General features: G+C 35.4%; 1 protein-coding gene and 1 long non-coding RNA gene across 4 annotated transcripts in view; one reads left to right on the top strand and one right to left on the bottom strand.

Annotated features, from left to right (window-relative positions):
- LOC127866698 (uncharacterized) overlaps nucleotides 1–27,283 on the top strand; it is a 194,114-nt gene that overhangs the window by 126,437 nt on the left and 40,394 nt on the right. The gene's annotated exons all lie outside the window — the stretch shown is intronic.
- LOC127866688 (dual adapter for phosphotyrosine and 3-phosphotyrosine and 3-phosphoinositide-like) overlaps nucleotides 237–27,283 on the bottom strand; it is a 30,953-nt gene continuing 3,906 nt past the window's right edge. For 2 of the 3 annotated variants that reach the window (XM_052407433.1, XM_052407432.1), the window contains exons 2-9: nucleotides 21,654–21,741; nucleotides 19,537–19,656; nucleotides 17,541–17,674; nucleotides 16,301–16,428; nucleotides 14,853–14,900; nucleotides 11,000–11,151; nucleotides 8,659–8,746; nucleotides 237–8,059 (exon numbers count right to left, since the gene is read on the bottom strand). In XM_052407433.1, coding sequence (XP_052263393.1) covers nucleotides 8,036–8,059; nucleotides 8,659–8,746; nucleotides 11,000–11,151; nucleotides 14,853–14,900; nucleotides 16,301–16,428; nucleotides 17,541–17,674; nucleotides 19,537–19,656; nucleotides 21,654–21,697 — 738 coding nt within the window. In that variant the 5' untranslated portion in view covers nucleotides 21,698–21,741 and the 3' untranslated portion in view covers nucleotides 237–8,035. Of the gene's footprint in view, nucleotides 8,060–8,658; nucleotides 8,747–10,999; nucleotides 11,152–14,852; nucleotides 14,901–16,300; nucleotides 16,429–17,540; nucleotides 17,675–17,968; nucleotides 18,149–19,536; nucleotides 19,657–21,653; nucleotides 21,742–27,283 lie in introns of those variants that run through there. The other variant, XM_052407434.1, reaches the window with a different exon arrangement.

Below are 27,283 nucleotides of genomic sequence, written 5' to 3'. Positions count from 1 at the left end.
ATATAAACAACATATCTATAAAAATTCATGATAATAACCATAACACTGAGAGACAAGTTTTCAACACAAAGTTCACTTATACAATCATGTCAGTATCCAAAATCTGCTAGTTAATGACACAAAATACACATTTGCAGGGTGCAGACTAACCAACCAACAGCGTGATTCCATGAGACCCGCCTCAACTGGCTTTGTGGGGGGTATAACAATTGCCAATAAAAAACAACAGCTTGACATATACCTCTATTTAAAGACTTTATTCTAATTAAAATTTAAGATCCACAGCCTGTAAGTTACTGTCAAAACAAGTAAATGTCAAGAGGTAGGCATGTAAATCCATACAGATAGTCCGGTACTAACAAAAGCAAGGCATTTCAACAAATTAATTATATTCAGCAACAAATAGATAGTTATATATGTTCATCTATTTTGAAAGATACATGAAATAAAATTAAACAATATATTAGAAAAAAGTCAATAAATGGAACATTCTTAAAAAGCATATTAACTATTACAAAAAGAGACCTAGGGATTTTGAAAGAAGTTAATTAAATATCATGTGCTATTTTTAGATTTTATTATAAATGTTCACATACAAAGCAAGACAAATTTATATAAAACAAGAGTGCCAATCTGTCACAAGATACGCCCTTTTGAAGGTTTTGGAAAACTTGATAACTTTACCATGACCCATATCTGAACTTGACCTACATATCATCTAGACACAACTTCTGACCAAATTTGGTGAAGATCAGATGAAAACTACAGTCGAAACTGACCTAACGGCCACCAGAATTTACCGGTCACCTGCAGACAACGGTCAGTCTGGAATCTCCCCAACGAAAATCACTCTATATTACACTTGAATTTAACGGCCACCTGGCCATAGCGGCCAACGGCCACTATATTCCACTCCGAAATTCATGTTTGACCTGAAATCAACTGTCACGTGTCATTCGTTTCGAGTCGCGAAAATTAAAAACACAGCACATCCTTTGTCCGTCTATTTTGCGGTTAAAGCGTCTGAAAGCGGTAATTGTCTTTAATATTATAAAAGCAGCCCGCTGCGAGTAAACAAATAATAAGGTGTTGAGACGGTTTGTTTTCTGGAGATAAGTGTGGGGGTATCTTCAAAAGAAAATATGTCAGAGTTTGTGACACTTTTAAAGTAATTATCGCTAATTAAATGACCGCTAATTAGTACATGGTACTTTCAACGGTACAATTACACCGTACTATTGGTTTATGACAGCGAATCCACTTTTTAGACTTGTACGGACGTGACGTCAACGGCACGTGACAAACTTTATTTACTAAATGAACGAGATGCATGAGTAAACAATTATACCAGCGTTGATAAAGTCATTGCTTTAGTTTAACAAGATGAAATTAAATCAATCTATAAGATATGATTATGTATTATTCAATGTACACACGTAAGTTATTTCTGATATGCTTAGTTAACGGCAACGAGCCTTTGTTTTACACTGTATGCAAACGACTGGGTGGGGTAACGATGTAGCAATACTACCAACTGACAAACCATCTTTAAATCGTAATCCGAATTCAACGGTCACCTGTGGACAACGGTCACTTTGGTCATTTTCCTTGACTGACCGCTGTTCTCAGGTTTGACTGTACTTCAATTAGAGAGCGGACACCATGCTAAATGCTTGAAATGCACTAAGTGACCTCGTGATCTAATTTTCGACCCTGCATGACCCATATTCAAACTTGACCTAGATATTGTCTAGATACAACTTCTGACCAAGTATGGTGATTATCAGATGAAACTACTTCTATTACAGAGCGGACATCATGCTAAATGCTTGAAATGCACTAAGTGACCCCGTGACCTAGGTTTTCACCCGGCATGACCCATATTCGAACTCGACCTAGATATTGTCCAGATACAACTTCTGACCAAGTTTGGTGAAGATCGGATAAACACTACTTCAATTAGAGAATGGAAACCATGCTAAATGCTTCAAATTCACTAAGAGACCCTGTGACCTAGTTTTTGACCCGGCATAACCCATATTCGAACTTGATCTAGATATTGTCTAGATAAAACTTCTGACCAAGTTTGGTGAAGATCGGATGAAAACTAATCGAATTAGAGAGCGAAAACTGCTGTGGACGCCGCCCACCCGCAGGCCCGCCCGCCCCCGCCAAGGTGAAACTATAATACGTCGCGTTTCTTTTAAACGGGCGTATAAAAAGATCACTATGAAAAGATTGTTGATTTAAGAATTTGATTTTAAGGTAAATATGAGCACCTTCAAGAGTTAAAAAAAGCAATAATGGTACTAAAATAAGCTATAATCATGCAAATACAAAACAGATCTATGTATCGCATTAACAAACACTACAACCCACCATATATAAATACATATTGCATCAATGAAAAATTACAGTGAGGAAAAGTAATTTTTTATCAAAGGCATGTTTTTGAACTCGGTCAATTTGGTTTGGTAATATTACAAATAAAAGACGCTAGATAAAAGATGTTTTCATGAAACATCAAAGAACAGCAGTAACACAGAAAGAGCTAAATATAATCAGATCGTTCTACTGGAAAATTTTGTCAACTAAACTTTGAGCAATTTGCATGTTTGCAATAAGGAAAAAACACACGATAAAATGAACATGTTTAATGTTTGTTTTATGACGAAAAACATGGACCGACTACTTAAGAGTGGCAAAATATTTCACATCTACAAAAGATATAAAATCTAAACAAATAATAATCTAGCAACACAATAAAAACATTTTATCAAATAAATTGTTGATGAAGTTTTTTTGTTATAATATTATTAATTTAATTACTGGTATATGCCAATAATACCTAGACACTGACCTTCATGGATTAACATGTGAAATATTGATACGCTGATAATGCTACTTTCCGTGTGGTATTCAAGTAAAATTGAGAAAAGGATTACAAAAGCACTATGTTACCTTTATAATTTCATTAATATGTGCGCTAACAAAGCCAGGTATGAATATGGGGAACGAGCCAAGCATATAATATTTGCTTATAGATATCACGAGTATCACGCCACTGAAGGCACACAATACTTCTGTTTCTTATTTTACATCCTTAAAAAGTATTTAATACATTGTAAATTAAAGATTCTTACAGAACAAAAGTCCTTGAGGCCAATTTTTGATTTGTCTAAATTTATTTACATAAATAAGACTTTAGGTTTTGGGGTATTCCTATCATTAGAATCAAAACATAAGTTAAAATCAATAAAAACACAAACATGTCATACTTCATGACGTACAACCAACATCAAAATACAATTTACACAACTCCGTCCATGAAAGCACATAGTTGTCCAAACAGGGAATTGATGATGCATGATGAAGAGTTTTTACCGAAACTTCCCTTATGTTTCATAACATTTATTGAAATACATGTATTATAGTTCAAAATATGGTACAATGTGTGACTAATGTTTGATAAGAGCAATTCGTGTTAACAACATACAGATGTTTTATACCGGAAATCTGTAAATAAATGTTGAATGTCACTGTCGTTCTCAAAGCTTGTAGCTCCAAAATTGTCAATTTTTTTCCGTCTTTTCCGAATATATGAAGTCTGGCGCATGTTTTGTGCTATATCTCGTAGCTCTACGCCAATCAGAGACATTGAAAAAGCCACATTATGAAATGTTGTAGCTTGATTGTTGGCTTTTTTTCTGCGAAAAGTCGTTGCGACGTCATTTCACCTATCGGTATGTCATTTCGTTTTGACAAATTTGACAAAAACGTTTTTATATTTGCAGCTATGAGGTTTCCTATCAGGACGAATTGTCGTACCTCATAAAAAGAGCACCGCATAACGGGTGCCACGCTCGGCTGCGGTTTTTAATAAATGAAAGCTTGTCAGAATTTTTTATTTTTTTTAAGAGGTCACAGTGACCTTTGACCTAGTGACCCAAAAATGGGTGTGGCATATAGAACTCAGCAAGGTGCAGCTACATATTAAGTTTCAAAGTTGAAGGTTGAAGCACTTTGATTTTAGAGTCAATGTTCAAAACCTTGACAAAATGTTAAGGTTTTAGCACGACGCGGACACGACAAGACAAGCTGGCTATGATAATACCTCGGGGTTTTCTCCGAAAACAGCCGAGCTAAAAATGACAAAACTGTGGTGACAAAATATCGTAGCTATCATTACTGAATATCAGTATGACTTATAAGTATGACTAACGCGTCTACGGCTTATACCATATTTTGCAGCTTCATTTGTTTGGTATTTTTAACATAATTTCAATTTCTAAAACAACGTTATAAAAAAATGTGACGGTTTTTTCTCTCTTCTGAAAAGTTGGCATTTAGGAGGTTTGAGAACCACAGCGACAATGTATAGCCTTTCTCTGGTAAAAGTTGGCTAAATGCATTTGAGTTTAAGTTAAGTGTTGTCCCTGATTAGCTTGTGAAGTCTGCACAGGTTAAGCTGGAACGACACTCGATGCATATGCCCAATTTCCCAGAGCAAGGCTCAGTAATTCTTAGCACTCTTATTTTCTGAACACATTATGAGGCAACTCTGTCAGTCTGGCCTCAATGAATAATTAAAATAAAGAATTACTACAAAACACATCTGAGGTTAAAATTTTTGTCTACTGACAAATTTGGAATTCAATCAGTGGGACTTTCGATCTTTCGATCCGGGAGCATAAAAAATATGTTATCCATAATAACAATAAACCGTCGGAGACGGGTGATGCTCCCCAAAGTTTTTTTTATCACCATATTGCACTATATATTCAGATAAAAGGAAACGTCTTGAGGGCACAGTAGTTGGGGGGGGGACAATAATTTTTTTATAGAATATTTCAAAGGGCCATTACTCTGTGAAAAATCATCCGACCAGAACCCGCTGATAATATGCATATCTCCTCTTGGTAGTGAAGCTTCCCATAAAGTTTCATTGAATTCCGGTCATTAGTTGCTGAGATATAGCTCGGACAAGAATTGCACTATATGTACAGTTAATGGAAAATTTCAAAGGGTCATAACTCTGTGAAAAATCATCCGACCAGAACCCGCTGATAATATGCACATCTCCTCTTGGTAATGAAGCTTTCCATAAAGTTACATTGAATTCCGGTCATTAGTTGCTGAGAAATAGCCTGGACAAGAATTGCACTATATGTACAATTAATGGAAAATTTCAAAGGGCCATAACTCTGTGAAAAATCATCCGACCAGAACCCGCTGATAATATGCACATCTCCTCTTGGTAGTGAAGCTTCCCATAAAGTTTCATTGCTTCAGATGTAACCATCATTAGTTGCTGAGAATAAGCCTGGACAAAAATTGTGCATGGACAGACACACGGACGATCAGACGAAGCGGCGACTATATGCTCCACCAATTATTTTGGGGGGAGCATAATAAATATGCAACCTTCACAAACTACTTAGAACACATAATGTTGCATACATTAAGAAATAAATAAGCATCTATTGCTTACCTTTTCTTTTTTTACATAGTATAGTGTGCATATATGACAGGCGTGCAAGTATAAACAATCACAGTTTAAATTTAGCAACATATCCTTTTTAACGTGTGACCTCGTTTTTGACCTCACTTGACCAAGATTTCTTTTCAAGTGCAGACAATCATGATTACAGTATTAAAGCTTGAAACTCAAAATAATTGCAAAAGGAAATCACCTGATGAGGTTATTTAAACAAGATCTGAGGCCATAATGTCTGCAATGGTATCACCTCAGATCAATGAACAACAATTGTCGAATATTGGGCTTAGCAACCTAATTTTTGACTTCATATGATCTGATTTTAATGTTTACTACTACTACTAGATTTATACTAATAAAGCAACAAATAAGGAATTTAGACAATAAGGTTTTTTAAGATTTCACCTAGTAACCTTGTTTTTGGGCCAGCCTTGCCTAAATTTGATCTTGGCTTAGATATTGTAAATACAAACATTCTTACCAAGTTTGATCACAATTTAATGTCAGACACTCAGACCATAATTAATGCCTTGATGACCTTGATTTTTGACAACACTTAACCCAGATTCTAATATGTTATACATTAAGTTATTTGATATAAAGTTATACAAGATCCAAACATGTATGTGGCTTAGAGCACGATAACAAGATATTTTAAGATTTGACATCATAACATAGTTTTTAACATAGTGACAAAGTTTCATCAAGATTGAGCCATTTATGGGGTTCCTATAGTGGTAACAATGTCTCTTAGATTTGACCTGGTTTTGATATCACTTGACCCAGGTTTGAACTTGGCCTAGATTTTATCAATATAAATATTGACAAATTTTCTATCAAGATTGAGCCATACATTTGCTTCTGTAGTGGTAAAGCTTTATGACGTTTTTATCTCATGACCCTGGTTTTGACTCCACTTGATTAGAATTTGGCCTAGAATTAGTCAAGATGAACATTTGACAAGGTTTGATCAAGATTGAGTAATAAATCTGACCTACAGAGCGGTAATGAGCTACATATTAACAATTACAAAAGTTTATTTATTTTTTTTCTTGACCTAGTTTGTTCACCCCACTTGTCTCTGAATTAAGTATTTACCAAGTTTCATCAAGAATGATTCATAAATGTTGCTTCTAGAGTGGTTACAAGGTTTAACATAGGAATTAGCCGAGAGTTTATGACCAAACAGTTGACAACATACAACAAACACTACATGAAAGACTGATCACAATAGTTCACTATAAGCACTTTGTTAATATACTTTCTTCATATTATGATAAATAAAATCAAGAAATAGATGGGCTTATTACGGGGGGTAAATAAACATACTTTAAATCAGAATAGATGATAAAAGTTAACATCAGTATCCTATATATTTTAGAGATTCTAATAGCTTTACATATTTTATGTTTTGATTGGTGATTGATACAATAAGATATTGAAACTTTACTTCAAGTTATTTCAAAAGTATCCTATAAATTTAAAGGTCAACAATAGACAAATACAAACATGTGCATTATCAATGACAAGGTCTAAGTTAATGGACAACAATAAAGGAAATATAATACACAAAACCAAATATATTTGAGCAACCCTCTGTGAACACCTGGCTGAATGTATGTGCATAAAGTTTGATCCACAAAGGCTTGTCAGGGATGGCTGAATGTATGTGCATAAAGTTTGATCCACAAAGGCTTGTCAGGGATGGCACTTTCGGCATTCACAAAATGTTCAGTTAGAACAGACTCGTGAACTAAACATTCCATTAAAAAGCGGCAAATGTTGTCTCTGATGAGCCTGGGAAGACTGCACAAGCACAGTTCTCCCAGAGTAATGCTCAGTTTTAAATACAATAATCCGATTGACTACATAGCTTTATAAAACATAATTTAGAATTAATACTCAGTAAATTTTAATTGAAAACAAGAGCTGTCACCATAGGATGACATATGCCCCCGAAAAACGCTTTTTGGAAGCCTAAACGCAGATTTCAATACCTAAACGCGCACCCTAAGGTCAAGTTCATAGGGGGCAAAATTTATGTGCGTATGGAAAGGCCTTGTCCATATACACATGCATACCAAATATAAAGGTTACATCTGAAGCAACATATTAGTTATGAGAGCATTTTTGAAACCCAAACGCAAAGCGTGACGGACAGACAGACAGACAGACGGACGGACGGACATGCGATCCCTATATGCCCACCATCAGGGGGCATAAAAACATTCAAAGTTATCATAAAAAACATGTGTACCATTATCATGCCATGATACCGGCAACCAAATATTGTTTTTTTATATATCAAAATCCCAAACATACAATAAATGTATTATGGCCTATAATGATACAGATGTGACAAGCAATTTGCTGTCCTAATGTAAACAACACTTCCTGGTTCCAGCAAATGTATAAAATTGCTAAATTTGTATTACATAATAGCAAGCAGAGTTTGCATCACCATAAGATATTGCAGGCACTTTAGTCTCTGTTAATAACAGTTGTGAGGCAAGTTCATCCCTGTCACTGTTATAAATGTCACAGCTCCTGTTTGGTTGTGTTCTACAAAGAACAGGAATACAATTATAACATTGCAACATTCCATGGAGATTCAGTTCTACATTTTTTCTGCGTTCTGGCTATATAATAATTACTTAAATCATACCACTCTATCAATCAAACCAATCTATTGTTCTAAACAATCTCGCAATCCAAACACTATTGATTCTAACTCTATCGAACTGACACTGATCATACCTACATTCAGCTGTTTATCTAGACGTGTCCTGTCTAAGCTATATACACATTGTTTTAATAATCATTATTCATCTTCACCTATATTATCCAGACCTCATTATTCCACATCAATATTATCTAATCTGTACCATTCTTCATCTATATTATATTGACCACACTTCTTCACAGCAATATTATCTAACCCTTACCACTTCTCACCTGTAATATATAGACCCAACCATTCCCCAGCTATTATATCTAGTCCCAACCATTCTCAAGCTACATCCCCATCATGTAGACCTCACCACTACCCATCTATATAATCAAGACCTCACCATTCCCCAGCCACATTATCTAGACCTTACCATTCACCACCTATATTATCTAAACATTACCATTCCCCAGCTATATTATCTTGACCTTACCAGTTTCCAGTTGATCATGTTTACCCATTCTTTTGACTCTTCATCACTTGCCCCAAAAATGTAGAATGTCCTCCATGAAAATGTCAAACTGAAAACAATACAAGACACCAATAATCAGGTATTGATTTCTTATATTAGCAAATCAAGACTACTTGTGTCTTAAACATAATTTTTGATATTGGTGTCACAGTTAAAACCTTTTCTGATATGTTAAATGATTTCTACCTCCCCACTACAATTCTAATTCTAGTAGAACTAGAGCTTTGTCACAGACGTGACGAATACCCCCACATGCCGAAATGACACAGAATATTTTGCATGTTTTCTGCACAAAAAACAGCGAACAGCATGCTCAATGTTTAAAACACACTAAGTGATTCCGTGACCTAGTTTTTAAACCGGCATGGCCCATGTTTGGACTTGATCTACACATCATGTAGATACAACTTCTGACCAAGTGTGGTGAAGATCGGATAAAAACTACTTGAATTAGAGAGCGGATACCATGCTGAATGTGTAAAACGCACTAAATGACCGCAAGACCTAGTTTTTGACCTGGCATGACCCATATTCATACTTGATCCTAGACATCATCTAGATACAACATCGGACCAAGTTTGGTGAAGATCAGATGAAAACAACTTGAATTAGAGGGCGGACACTTACTGCAGACCTACCAACCAACCAACAGACAGACAGACAGACAAGCTGACTCCTATATACCCCCCTTAACTTCGTTTGTGATTATGATGACTCCAGCCTTTATAATCTGTTATGATATTAAGTATGTGGACTAAAAGAGGAGTAATAAACTCAAATATACTGTTCTAACAATTTTGTGCATGTGATTTAAATCAATAATTTCACTTTGTTTTGCACCACAAACTTTTGCTTTTTTTTTTAAATAATGTGAACAAGAGCTGTCAGAGGACAGGGCACTCGACTATTCGAGTGCATGACAGTATAACGTAAGCCATCATGGAGGGGGGTATAATGTGGGTGTGTGGTCATTTAATAGATGATCTTTCAAAAATAAGGAAAAAATAATTTATTTTTTATTTGGGGGGGGGGGGGATTCTGGGGTGGGGCATGGGGGATGGTTTGGGTGGAGTGCATTGTGGTATGTCAGGTAAGTGTTGTTTTGTCAAAGTATGAATCAAATGTGATCATAAATAAAGAAGTTATGGCAATTTAAGCAAAATGTTAAATTATCTAAGTATAAAAGGGGCCATAATTATGTTAAAATGCTTGATACAGTTGTCTACTCTTGTTTATAGATTGAGATCATGTTAGTAAAGAAGTATGCAAAATATGAAAGCAATATGTCAAAGGACATAGAAAATATTTGAAGTGGTACGCAAACTTTAACATAGATTTATCAATAATATGCATATTCTAAGTATAAAAGGGGCAATAATTCTGTCAAAATGCTTGATACAGTTGCCTGCTCTTCTTTATATATTGGGATCATGTTGGTAAAGAAGTATGCAAAATATGAAAGCAATATGTCAAAGGACATAGGAAATATTTGGGGTGGTACGCAAACTTTAACATTTGCACGCTAACGGGAACGCCGACCCAGGGGTGAGTAGGATAGCTCCACTATATATATTTCATATAAAAGAGTCAAGCTAAAAATGAATTTTAAGATATATTTCTGTTGCATGATATAGGATCTGAGTATAGTCACAGTTTAATACTGACCAGAACACAGTTATACATACCAGAACACACAGTTATACAGACCTGACCACACAGTTATACATACCTAAACACACAGTTATACAGGCCTGCACACAAATATACAATCCTAAACACACAGCTATACAGATCTGAACACAGTTATACTATCCTTAACACACAGTTATACAGGCCTGAACACAGTTATACCATCCTAAACACACAGCTATACAGACCTGAACACAGTTATACTATCCTAAACACACAATAATACAGCCCTGAACACAGTTATACTGTCCTAATACAGACCTGAACACAGTTATACCATCATAAACACACACAGTCATACAGACCTGAACACAATTAAAGCGTTCTTAACAAACAGTTATACAGACCTGAACACAGTTATACCATCCTAAATACACAGTTATACAGACCTGAACACACCATCCTGAACACACAGTCATACAGACCTGAACACTGTTATACTGTCCTAAACACACAGTTATACAGGCCTGAACACTGTTATTCTGAATTGAACACACAGTTACACAGACCTGAACATTTTTATTCTGAATTGAGCACATTTAAACTGACCTGAAAATACAGTTACACTGCCCTGAACACAGTTATACTGACCTTAACACACAGTAATACTGACCTGAACACATGGTGTTTTCCCTTGTAATCGCCCTGAAAGTGACAGCCCGTGCACTGGTCAAGGTCCAGCACCCTTAGAGGCTCTTTAGCTGAGCTGTCCTTGAAATACCGGAGCTCACTGCCTTGAAGCTTGAAGTATCTCACATTCCACGTCTACAATGATAGATAGATTTGAGAAATGGGGTCTTTTTGATATGTGAACCTCACTCTGAAATATCGGGCTTCATGCCTGTGCTCAAAGAGACAACATTTAAGGACTGCTCAGGCTAATCTTGTATGGCGTTTTCTGCTTTCATCATTTTTTTCTTTTAAAGGAACTCTTTTGTTTCTGAAAATCCAATTTAGGCAGAAAGTGTTGTAACTGATTGCACACTGTAATCTGGGACAACACTTTATGCACATACATAAACCCCATTTTCTCAGAGTGATGGCTGTAGACATTTGTTGATTAAATACTTTGAGCTGTTGTCAATTTAGGAAGGGATTGTTTTGATAATTGCCAAACTGGAGAATATCAATGCGTATGGCTGGTTAATTAATGTCCCAGAAAGATGCATGCTGTCTCGGTCAATCGCAAAATCATGAAAATCTTAATTATGTAACAATCAGCTTCACACTTGGAATAACATAATTGATTCTAATGACAACACCTGCAATAAATTAGCACACAAATAACAGGTCGTTAATTGGGACAGTGGGTATAGATACTGTATGCCACAGTTCCATATCTCAACAATAACACTATCTCAACAATAACACTAACTTTTAGGAAACAAGAGCTGTGTTCGTGAGACACAATGCACCCTACTGCCCCGCTTTGAAGCCATATATTTGACCTTTAACCTTGAAGGATAACTTTGACCTTTCGCCACTCAAAATGTGCAGCTCCATGAGATACGCATGCATGCCAAATATCGAGTTCTATCTTCAATATTGCAAAATTCGACCTTTGACCCTTGACCTTGAAGGATGACCTTGACCTTTCACCACTCAAAATGTGCAGCTCCATGGGATACACATGCATGCCAAATATCAAGTTTCTATCTTCAATATTGCAAAAGTTATGGGCAATGTTAAAGTTTTCGGATGGACGGACAGACGGACTGACCGACAGTTAAAAAACTATATGCCACCCTTTGGGGGCATAAAAAAGTTATGGCGAATGTTAAAGTTTTCGGATGGACGGACGGATGCCATATATTTGACCTTTGACCTTGAAGGATGACCTTGACATTTCACCTTTCAAAATATGCAGCTGCATGAGATACACATGCATGCCAAATATCAAGTTGCTATCTTCAATATTGAAAAAGTTATGGCCAATATTAAAGTTTTCGGACGGACTGACAGATGCCATATATTTGCCATTTGACCTTGAAGGATGTCCTTGACCTTCACCTTACACCACTCAAATGTGCACCTCCATGAGATGCACATGCATGCCAAATATCAAGTTACTATGTTCAATATTGAACAAGATGTGTTTGTGAAACACAATGTCCCCCTATATGATGTTTGACATTGTAGGATGACCTTGACCTTGTGAAGGATGACCTTGACCTTGACCTTTCACCACTCAAAATGTGCAGCTCCATGAGATACACATGCATGCCAAATATCAAGTTGCTATCTTCAATATTGCAAAAGTATTCATAAAATAAGCGATTTGGGCCACATATATTTGACCTCTGACCTTGAAGGATGACCTTGACCTTGACCTTTCACCACTCAAAATGAGCAGCTCCATGAGATGCACATGCATACCAAATATCAAGTTGCTATCTTCAATATTGCAAAAGTATTCATAAAATGAGCGATTTTGGTCACATATAATTGACATCTGACCTTGAAGGATGACCTTGACCTTGACCTTTCACCACTCAAAATGTGCAGCTCCATGAGATACACATGCATGCCAAATATCAAGTTGCTATCTTCAATATTGCAAAAGTATTCATAAAATGAGCGATTTCGGCCACATATATTTGACCTCTGACCTTGAAGGATGACCTTGACCTTTCACCACTCAAAATGTGCAGCTTCATGAGATACACATGCATGCCAAATATGAAGTTGCTATCTTCAATATAGCAAAAGTTATTGCAAAATGTTAAAGTTGGCGCAAACAGACAGACAGACTAACAGACCAACAGGGCAAAAACAATATGTCCCCCACTACTATAGTGGGGGACATAAAAAGTTATGGCCATTAAAGTTTAGGACGGACTGACGGACGGACAGTTCAACTGCTATATGCCACCCTACCGGGGGCATAAAAACAAGTTATGCATGCAATAGATACCTAATTTTGTTATGCTGTTATGCACTTCAAAGGTGTTATTCAACAGAAAAGGTATCCTGTAGTAATATGAATACAGTTTTGATTGGACACTCAATACACCCATGCTCTCTGTGCTGTCCATGCCAATGATGTGAAGTTATTCATGCCCACATATGATTCACCTTATTTTCTTGCAGAACAAATAATATTAACATAGTCAATGTACAACTTAAATTCAAAATTAGAAATTGTTTCCTTCATATAAATATTAATATTGGGAGATATGCATCCAATTTTCTCTAGTTAACAAATTTGACACACACAAAATGAAAAAATCATAACACTTATTTTATAGGAATACAGAAAAACCAATATCGTGCATGATGTTTTCAATTTCACTTTAAATACTTATACCAAGTTCATGATCATATCTACATACTTTTTGAGTTATTGCATTTTCTTGCAGATGGACAGACAGATGGATTGCTGGTCAGAGGACAGAATTGACAGCAAGATAGATGAAAAAGCTTTTAACCAATATGTGTACCATGTTTTATATTAACATCTTAATCATTTTAACATTTAAAATTGTATTTTATTTTTATAACAGGGACTTCATCTTTGAAAAACTGATGAAAACAAGCAAATTCGTTTTTATTGATATCCCCCGCCAATATGCTTCTGGACACAAAAGTTTTATATTTGACAGTCAGCTAAAAAAAATTTTTTTATAAGATACAAAGGGCCATAACTCCATTATAAACAGATGATGTACAATGCCATTTGGCATGCATCATCCTCTTATCCGTATATATACTCATACCAAGTTTCAATGAAATCCGCCAAAGCACTTCCAAGATATTGCTCCGGACACAAAAGTGCCGGACGGACGGATGGACAACGCCAAAACAATATCCCTTTGCCTATTGCGGGGGATAACAAAACATCATGCAAGATCGATCCTCACATCGCCCTTTTAAAGTGAATCAAGTCCATACATTGCCCTTCAAAAGCGTACCAAGTCCTAACTTTGCCCTTTATAATTGTGACCCAAGTCCTCATATTGCCCTTTATAAGTGTACCAAAACCTCACATTGCCCTTTATAAGAGTACCAAGTTCTCACATTGCCCTTTATAAGTTTACCAAATCCTCAATTCGCCCGTTATAATTGTACCAAGTCCTCAAGTTGCCCTTTATAAGAGTACCAAGTTCTCACATTGCCCTTTATAAGTTTACCAAATCCTCAATCTGCCCGTTATAATTGTACCAAGTCCTCAAATTGCCCTTTATAAGAGTACCAAGTTTTCACATTGACCTTTATAAGAGTACCAAGTCCTCACTTTGCCCTTTATAAGTGTAAAAAGGACTGTCCTCACATCACCCTTTATAAGTGTACTAAGTCCTCACTTTGCCCTTTATAAGTGTACCAAGTCCTCACAATGCCCTTTATTAGTGTACCAAGCTTTATTGAAGTATCATCCGTGCATTTGAGAAATAGCAGGATATGGTTTTGTGCAATGGGCTTACATTTTATTTAAAAGTTAAACCTTTTTTACACCAAAACACTCTTACTTTGAAGATTTCTCCTTGCTTTGTCAAATATCCATCTTTAGAGTTTACCTGTAAATACAAAAATGAAAACATATTTTTTATGCAAAAAAAGATGTACCGTAATTTGAAATGTGTTCTTTTTAAAAATACCCAGTAGTGAAATTGCTCATGCTAAAAAAAAACTGAGTCAGAAAAGCAGAAAAATATGTATGCTTCGTCTCCTGCAAGTTTGTTTTATATCTCTTTACACCAACCAAAGGTATAGACACTGCTCTGCATAACACACTTCACTGTCCAACTGCTTCTAGTGAATCACTTAACAGTGTTTTTTGTTGAAATTTGGGGCCTGTAGAAGAACCCATTCCCTATGGAAAAAGTGCATATATTTCAGAAATGGGACCTTCACATTCCCAATTGAAGATTTCTGAAATATGATTATTATTTTTTTTTAATCTCAACATTTTGTTCATCTTTCATCAAGCTCTATATGTTGAATCTTAGTGAATGTCATATTGACATTTATATTATTTTCAATTCAAAAGCATTTGTAAGCCAAAGAAAACAATACTTAACTAGTTCTTCTTCTCTGTATGACACAGACTTGATATGGTTTGAGGCAGTAATAGAACAGATTGAAGTTTCTACTTTAAACATACATTAAAAAAAAGGAACCCCTATGGTGGGCCCAATTTTGACCCTAAGGGCATGATGTGAACAAACTTAGTACAGGGCCACCATAAAACGTCCCACACCAAATGTTAAACACCTTACTCTTACAGTTTCAGATAATAAGATTTCAAAAGTAACTTACTATATAAATCATAATATATCATGTGACCCCAGAGGCCGAGGCCAATCTTGACCAAAAGGCCATGATTTGAACAAACTTTATAGAGTTACAAACAGATTATTAAACCCCGGGCCGATGTGGTTTAAGAAGAATTTTTAAATTATACACTATATGAGTAAATATACTTATTAGGCCAGTTTGGAACCAGGGGCATAATGTGAACAAATTTTGTAGAGTACAACCATAAAATGCTATGTGCCAAATACCAAACTAGGTGACAGTGTCATTCAGAGAAGATTTTAACAAAAAAGGATAACAATAACCAAAGTATCTTAACCAAACGGACGGGGCAGCTATCTACCGGCATATTTTACAACTAGTAAAAATGGTAAACAAACTACCGCTCGTTAAACACTGCCTTGTTCTGGGAAAACTGGGCTTAATGCATGTGTCTTCCAAGCTTTGCCTGAGCAATCTGCACAGGCTAATCAAGGACAACACTTTCCTCTTTTATGGAATTTTCGTTTAAAGGAAGTCTCTTTTAAACATAAATCCAGCGTAGGCTGAAAGTGTCGTCCCTGATCAGCCTGTGCTGACTTCACAGGCTAATCTGAGATGACTTTTTATACACATCCATAAAACTGAATTTTCATAGACCACTGCTAAGCAAATTTCATACTGATCGTGGCTGCTTGTTATTCCTGACTTGCACCAACTCCCCGCCCTCTGCGTGGGCTACCACTGTCTCGTAGATAGACGGCTCAGCCACATCACGGGGATACGGCTCTTCTAGCTTTGTGGGCTTACCTGGACAACAAGTAGACCTGATAAAGCTCAAGCTTAGATATGATAAGTTAATAAAACAAGCAGCTTGAAAAATCAAAATCTATTACATACATAAGCAGTTTCAACAAGCAAGCTCTTTTTGTCATATCAGCAAGTTGATCAAGAAAGCTCTATTTTTGATATTATTATTTGAGACCAAGAACATATTAAAAGCCCAGCAATATGAAACCTGGAATTTTCTAGTGAAAGGCTTGCATACTTATGTTAATTTCCATCACTGTATGCATACCATTTATACTCAGCAAGCAACACCATGGTGAACATAATGAAAGACATCTCCAATGTTTGTGTAAAGGTGGGAAATATTTAAATTTATAATTCAACTCAGCTACTTTATTTATTAAAATTAGTTTTTACAAGCAGGTCATGTTGAATCTGATTAGGTCATTCTGCTTTTTAGTTTGTTAAGCATCCACACACTCATGGCTTTGAGCTTCCTCAGCAAAAAAGAAAATGTTGATAAAAGAGCTAAAATCTATAAAGAAGGAGCATTAAATCCCTCATTTGATTGATATTAATTTTTGTTAACTATACAATTTTACAGTTTCATTTCCTTAAACATTTAATATGCATTTTGAAGAGATATGAGGTAGTGTTAATAGTGCTGGCATTGAATTACCATTTGGGTAAAAGAAAGAAGTAGTTATTTGGGCTTGTTCCAAAGTTGCCATGATTAGATTTTAACTACGTGGCATTTTACAAATGGTTTTCCAAGCTTTCCTCCCTTACTGGAGTGGTTAAGTGGTATTATCGAAGCAGGCATGCATATGTAGGACTAGAACAATGAAAGACTAAGTGAATTCTAATATTTTTACTCAGACAGGAATGTTTGTGAGCCACAGAACTACATGACATACCCTTTGTAGTAGCTTTAAAAGCTTAGAATCAGTCTTTTGGGATGGACACATGTATAAACCATTGTCACATTTAGTCTCTTCCTTTAAGCGTTAAGTTGCGACCCAGATTAGCCTGTGCAGTCTACAAAGGATTATCTGGGGCAACACTTTACGCACATGCATTGAGCCCTATTTTCCCAGTATGAGGCTCATTTGCTAATGACCATTCTCACTCACCTGACTCCCCGGCCAGCATGGGATGGCTGTTGAAGTGTCGCTCCAGCTCCTTACAGCTCTGATACGTGCCATGTCCAAACTGGAACACATCTTCTATCCACAGCAGCTTGAAATGCTTCACTGCTCCTTCAGACCTGGAATCAGTTTCCATAGCAACTAGTTGCCATAGCAAAGTCTCCATAGCAAACAGTTCCAATAGCATCTAGAGCAACGAGTGTCCATGGCAAATAGTCTCTGTAGCAATCAGTCTCCATAGCAAACAGTATTCATAGATACCTGTCTGTAGAACAACAAATCACCATAGCAACCAGTCTCTACAGAAAACAATCCCAATAAAAGCAAGCCTCTATAGCAACTTGTTCCACTGTTCCTAAAGCAACCAGTCTCTATAGCAGCATAGCAACTAGTAAAAATAATAATTAGTTCACCTAGCACCCAGTCTTGGTGGTCTTATGCAATATGTAGCCATTCTATCTCTAGATCAGCCTGTGCAGAGTCTGGTCAGGTGATACCCTCCCCCCTTTAAAGTCATGCAAGGTTTGATGTGCTCATTAGTGGAAAGAGTGCTGACCAGATTGCTGGAATGCTATTGCTGGTCTGGTGCTATCCTGGAAGTATATGGCATGAGACTAATTTTATAATTAGACAATAACACACGGCAGAGCTGGGCAGGATGTCTATAATCAGCCCGCTGCCGACATAACGGCCCGAGGGCCATTATGCGGCTAGGGCCGATTTTAGACGTCGGGCCCAGCTCTGCCGTTTGTTATCGTTTATATCACTTATCAAACTTTTTTGGTCTTTCACTAAAATATATGCAGAAACAGCCTTCCGTACTTTTATTTTCATTCAATTGATTACGCAATTGATGATGTACCTCATGTGACTTAATTTCAATGACGAAATTACCCTAGACTCTATAGATTTTATGACAACAATTCGGACGTGGAGGGTTTTTATTTAACAGTTAAATATTTTGTAAGCATCCAACGATTCCAAAAAGAATTTCGGATTTTGTGTTTGACAAGCATAATTGGGAGCTTCGATAGTAATTATAGTTATTATAAACTCTTCGACATTCGATTTGGTAAATAGTGTTTATGGTGACAGTGTTAAGCATTCGATGCAATCACTTTAAAAGGATGATTTAAAATCAAAGTAGATAAACGGATGGAATAACAGAAAATGGAATTACAAATCTTTTTTATTTTATTATTATAAGAACCGGATTTAAGTTGCCATTGAGGTATGTCTGCATTTTTCTATAAATTTTGCTGTTTCACAATGTTTGACGAATTTTGTTAAAACACAAATAGAGGCATCAATTAAATGTACAGATGAGTTTCAGTTTCGATCAATATTTGTATTATCCAAATGGTGTGCTACGTGTCATAATAATCATGTTCGATTCTCTCGTTGAGTTGAAGCTAAATTTTATTGATCACCGTTGGCTAAGGCTGAATGTGGACACAATAATGATTTTGTTCAGTAAAAGTCGCGCGATTGCATTCTTTTCTGATATTAAAAATCGGCCCTGCTCAGCGGGCTGATATAATTTATATTGGCCCGCTAGATATGAATAACGGCCCTGTCGCGACGTCATTTTGTTACTATTTATAGTAAAGATATGTGATATGTATATATAATGAACTTTTTATGTGACAGTAAGAATATATAATCTTTCCAAACTCATGTAGGTTCTATTATGCACATTGTTAATTCATGCACAAGAGCTTCCAAAGAACCAGTGCTTTTTCCTGTGATTTGTGAAAAAATATTTTATGTGAAATTGTGAATTATGTTGCATAAATTCCAAACATTGTAATAAACACTTGCATTTTATTCACTCATGCCAATCTTCCTTGATATAACTGATAAGATTTAATATTTTTCTCAGTTATTTAGCCCATAACATGATGAAAATGAAAACTTTTTGTCATTGTGAATGTGCCTATAAACAGCATACACACGGGACAAAAAATCACTGGAAACTTACTTGACCGAAACTGCAAACTCATTAGTGGTTTTACTGTTGCGTATGAGAAATGATCCTTCGTCACCGTTCTGAAGCAGAAGACACTCCGCCTTGTGACGTTGGAGATCTGGGTGAAAAAAACTAAAAACAACAAACACATGAGAATGAGCCGCACTCTGGGAAAACAGGGCTTAATGCATGTGTATAAAGCATAGTCCAAGATCAGCCTGTGCAAAAATACCATCAAAGCATAAAGTTTTGTCCCTGATTAGCCTGTGCGGATGCACATTTATTTTCCCACAGCATGGTTTAAATGGTATTTCTGAGCGTAAATTGAACCAAATTTATGCTTAGAACTGAATGAGTGGAATAGTCCCGTAAATGAAAACCCTTCCATTTAACCCAGGGTCGAGTGAAATGATAACATTTGATTACTTCAAACTAGGATACATAGAAATACTTCTCCATTTGATTTGTGTAATTTTTGACATTATCAAATTTTCATGTTTAAAATAAAGAAATGCTTGTCGCATTTCATCAAGAGATATTTATAAAACATGTATGCCTCACCAAACTTGTAGACTAGTTATGGTAATTAAACCTCTACTTATGGGCCAGTAATAATGTTATTGACTTTTGATCTTATGGGCCGGTAATAATGTAACTGACTTTTGATCTTATGGGCCGGTAATAATGAAATAGACTTTTGATCTTATGGGACAGTAATAATGTAATTGAGTTTTGATCTTATGGGCCGGTAATAATGAAATAGACTTTTGATCTTATGGGCCGGTAATAATGTAATTGACTTTTGATTTTATGACCTTAAAATAGATAAGGGGTCTTCTGACTGGTAAAAACTACCATACACAATTACTTGATACAAGTTAAAGTGTTCTTTAGATATTGTTTGTAAATAGTTTTCATGTTTCAAGCCTCTGTGACTTTGATATCTGACTGGGTTGATCACACAATCAACATTTTCTTCTTTAATTCCAAGTTATCAGCAAACCAACTTTAAAGATCATAGTTCAAAGCATTTTTAACCCTTTACCATTTAGATATTATTTTGATGCATTAGTCCCTTAAGAAGTTATATTTAATTTAAGACCTTTCTTACTAGATTCAAGTTTTTAAGACTTTCCAATATTTAGATACTGATGAGAAGTAAACAGCATGAAACCTGAACAGCCTGCAAGTTACATGTACTTGCATGCTGTTCTGGCTTTATGCTGTTTGCACATAGCCATTTTCACTTTGCTTCTAAATGGGAAAGGGTTAATTATATTATTTGGGAGCAAAATATGACAGTTTTTTCATTAGTTGAAAAATGTCCACTAATATGTCCTTCAGCTCACGTGTTATGACTTTTCACCAATAATACAAACATATTTATTTGAAACAAGGATGATAAACCTTATCAAGATTTGGTGCTGTATCAAAATCAATCATTGACTGTTAGTAATGTTTCATACTTTTCAGAAAATGCACATTTTGTAAGACCTATTGTTTATACTTATTATACAGAGGCTGCTTGCCTTATTTAATCTTTACACAGAAGTAGGCCATAAGCTTATTCTAATTAACATTTTGTATTACTTAAAGTTGCATCACCATGACTAGTACTAGAAATGTTTGCTCAACACATGTAAAATGTGTTTGCAACATGCAAATCACTTGTCTTCTTATTTATGAGAATTAAAATCTTGTTCAGCTTAATACCATTGAGAAAACTAAAAATAAATGAGACTTTGGGAAAATGCATGCTCGTTAAGAGTTTTCCCATATCAGCCTGTGCAGTCCACACATGCTAATCAACGACAACACTTTCTGCTTTTATGGAAGTTTTTTGTTAAAGGATGTTTCTTCTTAGCAAAAATCCAGTTAAGGCACAAAGTGTCATCCCTAATCAGGTAAAATAAAGTGTGGTAGCCTATATAACATACAATAATAATTTCAGTCACAATAATAATCCCAGCAAACAATGTCACTCTGACCCTAGGTTAACAAGTGCACTTATCCTGCTTTGTTTTAATGTTCATTAATCATAACAATAATAATACATGTACCATGCAACCAATCTGCTTGTATTTGGAGCTTAATTAACAATGCATCTTTCATAAAGTAAAGTATCTTACTCAAGTTGCTTCAAGAGCACCACTTCATGGGGATCATTGGCCATGCTGGTTTACATTTCTGGCCACTGCTGTCATTGATATCTACCTCCTGAAATACAGAAATACAGGTCAAAAGTGGTCCCTTGCAAGCTGAAATCGGCAAAATCAACATTCTTTTCACATATGAGCCTTACTCTTGGAAAACAGGTTTAACCCTTTGCATGCTGGGAAATTTGTCGTCTGCTAAAATGTCGTCTGCTGATTTTCTAAAATTAGCCATTTCTTCAATTTTTTTCAAAGAATACTATCAGAATAGCAAACAGTTTAGATCCTGATGAGACGCCACGTTCTGTGGCGTCTCATCTGGATCCAAACTGTTTGCAAAGGCCTTCAAAATTCGGTTCCAGCGCTCAAAGGGTTAAAATCATATTAGTAAAGTGTTGTCCCTGAATAGCCAGTCATTGTACTATGCTTTACGCACATGCATTAAACCACATTTTCCCTTAACAAGACAAAAATACAGAATTAAACTGGTACATCGAAAGCCAAAATGGGCTCAGCCTCTCAACATTCTGTTTGCATTTTCTGAGAAGACCGTTGATTTTTATAAATGAAGTAGGAAGATATGCTGATAGATATAAAGAGGCCATTTAGCCCTGCTTAATGACTACTTGCATTTTAAGGAAATGCCCGCTCTCCAAATAATTTTGTAACCACTTGTTATAAAATATAACAGCATTGATAAATATTAAGATAATTTCCTCAATTTTGTTGATAGAGATTTAACAAGAGAGTGGGAAGCAATTTTGATTGGCAAGCCTTTGAATGTGGCTTGTGTTTGGATTATCAGAGCTATATGAACCCCACCATGAGTGCATTGGGAAAATACCTCAAATATAAGCTGATACATGAACAAAATGTAAATAATTTTAGGTCTCCATCAAAGCTCAAACATTTCATTATCCATATTTTTATTCAGGTAAATATTTTTCCAATTTGGCTATTTTATAGGGAATAAAAAGAAAAACTTAATGTAAAAGCTTGAGTTTTTTGTTCATCCATGACAGGTCTTCAGAATCATGGGCAGATAATCAACTGGAATTGTCACTCTTAGATTCTAGATAGCGATTATGGACTTTAAATTCTAGCCACTAATTTATCAAGAAAATATTAAAGTGTTTGGAGCCAATATTTGTGAATATTTACAACCACGTAAAACCATTAGTAGTATAACTTAACAATTTGTATTTATTCCTGAACACAAGGAGGTTTTAAACATAATAAACTTGATTTTATTGTTTCCTTCTTTGTTTTTCAAAGAATATGAAATATATTCAATTCCTTATTCTAAAATTAAAGATGACTGTTTTGTATAATTTGTTTAAATCAATTATGACTTTGTGAATACCAAACAATAAGCACTTTCACTAGCTATCATATCACACATGCTTTGATATATTGTCATAAATTTTGTTTTGTTTTATGATCAGATTATTTCAACATAATCTCAAATACTTTGATTTTATGTTATTTCGGGTAAAATCAGGTAATTTTATGAACTAAACAGTGCATCTATAGATTTTCAAGATTTTCATATTGTTATAAAAAAAATAAAAGAATAATATACCATATATTATTCTTATTTTATTTTGTACCTCCAACAAAGATAAGCGTTAGGAGTAGCCATAATATACATCTTTATCTAACTGTATACACCTTTCTGCACAGAATGCAACTAGTTTTAAACATGGCAAACAAACCAATCAATTCGTTAATCATATTGATAATTAAAATAAATTTGATCTAGCAGGGCTTCTTTTGCAAGGGTCTTCGAGGCCCCTTCCCCTAAGAGATTTTTTTTTTAATGATGCAATTTTCCCCAAACTTCAAGCTTACTTTTGAAAATTGCTTCCACTTTTCAGTTTTATCGATAATTTTTTTCCCGAAAAAGAAAAGCCCGTCTCTTTCTCTAAATCAAGAAAAAATCTGTCTTATATTTAACTGATTTTATGATCACTATTAATAATCTCCAATATTGATTACCAACAAGAGATGTGTTTGTCAGAAACACAATGCCCTTTTCTTTTTTTATTTCTTTTTTATTTTATCGAGTGCACCAGGATTGTCTCCCATATGGCCATCGCCCCCAGAAAGACGTGTTAGTTGGTTACGGGGGATAGTGCAACATACAGGAGACACCCCGTTCCAGAGGTGACCCTGGGTCTTTTTAGTGCCTGGTGTATAGCACCTAGTACACTGCATCTCGGTTTAACGTCTCATGCAAAAGACGAGTTAGAAGGTTAGGTGCAGCGGGGGATTGAACCAGGGATCTCTGGATTGTGAAGCCAGTGTGTTACCACTAGACCACGGATCCACTACAAACACAATGCCCCCTATTGCGCCGCTTTGAAATAAAATTTCAATATATCATTTGGCAGGTTTAGAAATTATCTCCCTATTAAAGCTTATTACTTCCCTTGGATAGCATTTGTTGACTTTTGACCTTGAAAGATGACCTTGACCTTTCACCACTCAAAATGTGCAGCTTCATGAGATACACATGCATGCCAAATATCAAGTTGCCATCTTCAATATAGACTGTTCCAGAATTTAGTAATTTCCCAATTATCTCCCCTGAATTCTCTCCGCATTCACAATTACACTGCTGCTAACAACCGGTAACATATATAAGAGAGCACCGATTATTCAACGGATGAATTTCTTTCTAAATTCTAAGGCCGTCATGACATGACATTGGTTGTATGAAATTATTCTACTCACCAAAGTTTTTCTGCCAGGGGAGATGTTACGCTAGTGTTTAAAAGAAAAACGTTTGAAAAACATGCATTTATAGGTATTTGTCTAGGAAAACTAACACATTGACACATTAAAAAAAACATTTATTTAAATTAAATGCAATATTTATCATTTCATTATTTGCATCAATCTTAAAATCGTGTAAGCCTTTGCATTCCAGTGTTTAATTGCCCCTTTGTTCTGCATAATTGGATTATCTCGTTTTGATCAGATATTGTCCAGACCTAATTTACAACATGGTGTCATAAACCTCACTGGGTGGCAGATGACAGTCTGGTCATTAAACACAATTGATGATGCCACCATGTCTCCTCTTTCTTGTAGTATTTAGCAGTCATTTGGTTGGATAATTTACCCCCGACATACTTAACAGTTGCATACATTAGGTGTGTTACATATTGTACAAATTAAAAGTTATGTCCAATATTGAATATCAGAAATTGTACACCGGAAAGATACTAGCCCGTTTAATTTATGAAAAAATAAAGTATCTAATAATTATAAAATGTACGTAAAAATATTGAACGTATTTAGCAGGTACTGGTTAATTAAAACAATGTCATTCCGTATGAAGATTAAATGTTACGGCATGCACGAACAACATCATAAAAAACAAGAAATTACATTTGACACCAACAGAGGTTAAAAATGTTTAAAAAAAAATATGTATATAAATATATGTGTGTTAAAATGTTAGATATTTGTCACTCATACTCACTAGTAACGAGCTTTCAATATACATGAGTACAGTCCAATCAATTTGCAGAATGTGAAGTTGTGTTTTTCAGTTGTATGTTAATATTCCTCAAAAGTGTCATTCTTTGTACAAAACCCATCAAATTAAAATTACATGTAAATACCGTCATGCACTTCCCTTTTTATAGGGCTTTGTAGTACGATAATTTTCATTGTACCCCTTACACTTTCTATCAATTATTTGTTTATCACACTAGCGTACTCATGCCATTGATAATTATATTTTTTTAATTAGATGTATTACTATTGTAATTCATTGAAACTTTTCTGCAAAAAACAATACGGCTTATGCATAGAGCTCTTTGTTGTGTCAAATTGTCGGCCTTTTAGTCTTCTGATAATCTTTACCTTGATGATAATGCCGCGTTTTTTAAAAGATGCACATAAATGTATTAATAAATTCGGTTTGCACTAAATAATATATTTTTGAAATATTAATTAGGTGTTTTTTTTCGGAGTTTTTTTCCGATTAATTTATTAAACAAGTGTCGTTTTTCATATGTTTTGCGTTACTGCAAAGACCTATAAAATACATTTTTTTGGTATTTTTAGCTGTATAGCTGTTACATGATTCCAAGATGAAAATCTATTTAACAAGATATATTCACATTCTCTTCATATTCCGTATAATCACCTCAAAGATCATCAAGATCAATATCACTCTTTCATGATAAAAAGTTTGTTTTTTACATGACATAATTCCAGCTCACAAAATTTAATTTAAATCTAAACAGCAATTTTTTTATCTCCGATTTCAATTAGAACAAGAAAAATAATGGAGGCGTATCAAAAATATCATACTTAATATAATATGTTATGATTTCAGAATAAAGAGTTTTACAAATAAAGACCAACAAGCAAATTTGTAGAATTGATATCCCCCACAACATATGCTTTGTTTGAGGATGGGTGCAAATCAGACGGATGAACATACTGACAGATGGACGGACGGAGGACAATAACTCAAAATAACAAGATACAAAGGGCCATTAACAGATGGTGTACAGATGGTGTACAATGCCATTTGGCGTGAATCATCCTCTTATGCATATATATACTCATACAAAGTTTCAATGAAATACGCAAAAGCACTTCCAAGATATGGCTCCGGACACAAAAGTGACGGACGGAAGAACAGCCGGACGGACAGCCGGACAACGCCAAAACAATATCCCTCCGCCTCTGGCGGGGGATATATACTCATACCAAGTTTCAATGAAATCCGCCAAAGCACTTCCAAGATATGGATCCGGACACAAAAGTGCCTATAGTAAAAAGCATTTTTTCAAGATACAAAGGGCCATAACTCTGTTTTTAACAGATGGTATACAATGCCATTTGGCGTGCATCATCTTCTTATGCATATATATACTCATACCAAGTTTCAATGAAATCCGCCGAAGCACTTCCAAGATATGGCTCCGGACACAAAAGTGCCTATAGTAAAAAGCATTTTTTTTAAGATACAAAGGGCCATAACTCTGTTTATTTATAAGTTCTATTTATTTTTTCAATTTGATTTATTAACAAAAGTAAAAGCGATAGACAATTAGTAAGTTAGTCACATTTATTAAACCAATCACGGGTCATAATCATACATGCCATACGTCCCAGATTGTCCGGGACAGTCCCGGAAATGAAGAACTTGTCCCGCTGTCATGGAAATCTGTCAAATGTCCCGCAAAATTACAAAATCCTTATATACATGTACCTTATCTTAGGCTTATCTGCACCTCGAATCTGTGTATATCTGCAGCGTCTCCATGAAAATGCCTACCCGAATAGACAGGCTACGCTACGTGTTAAAATCGATCAATTAACAGGGGTCCTGTTATCATATCGATTGTCTCACGTTCACAGTCAAACCGAAAAGGCGGCATTGTTTAATGTGGTTGTTAATTGGCTTTAATCTACTACGTCATTATTTCCCGCTGCGTAAGGGCAAAGGATAGTTGTTCACACATCTGAAGTCCAACATCACAGAGTAAAAAATTAAAAGCAGTTTATGTTCTACCGGTACTGATTTGTTGTATTTGTTTTATTGTGATTGGTTGTATGTATTGTGAAGTGATTTGAGT

Source organism: Dreissena polymorpha, chromosome 2, assembly GCF_020536995.1.
Source record: "Dreissena polymorpha isolate Duluth1 chromosome 2, UMN_Dpol_1.0, whole genome shotgun sequence".
In the NCBI taxonomy this organism is placed as follows: domain Eukaryota; kingdom Metazoa; phylum Mollusca; class Bivalvia; order Myida; family Dreissenidae; genus Dreissena; species Dreissena polymorpha.
Note: the sequence above shows the minus strand (reverse complement) of the source record. Positions and strands in the feature narration are given on the sequence as shown.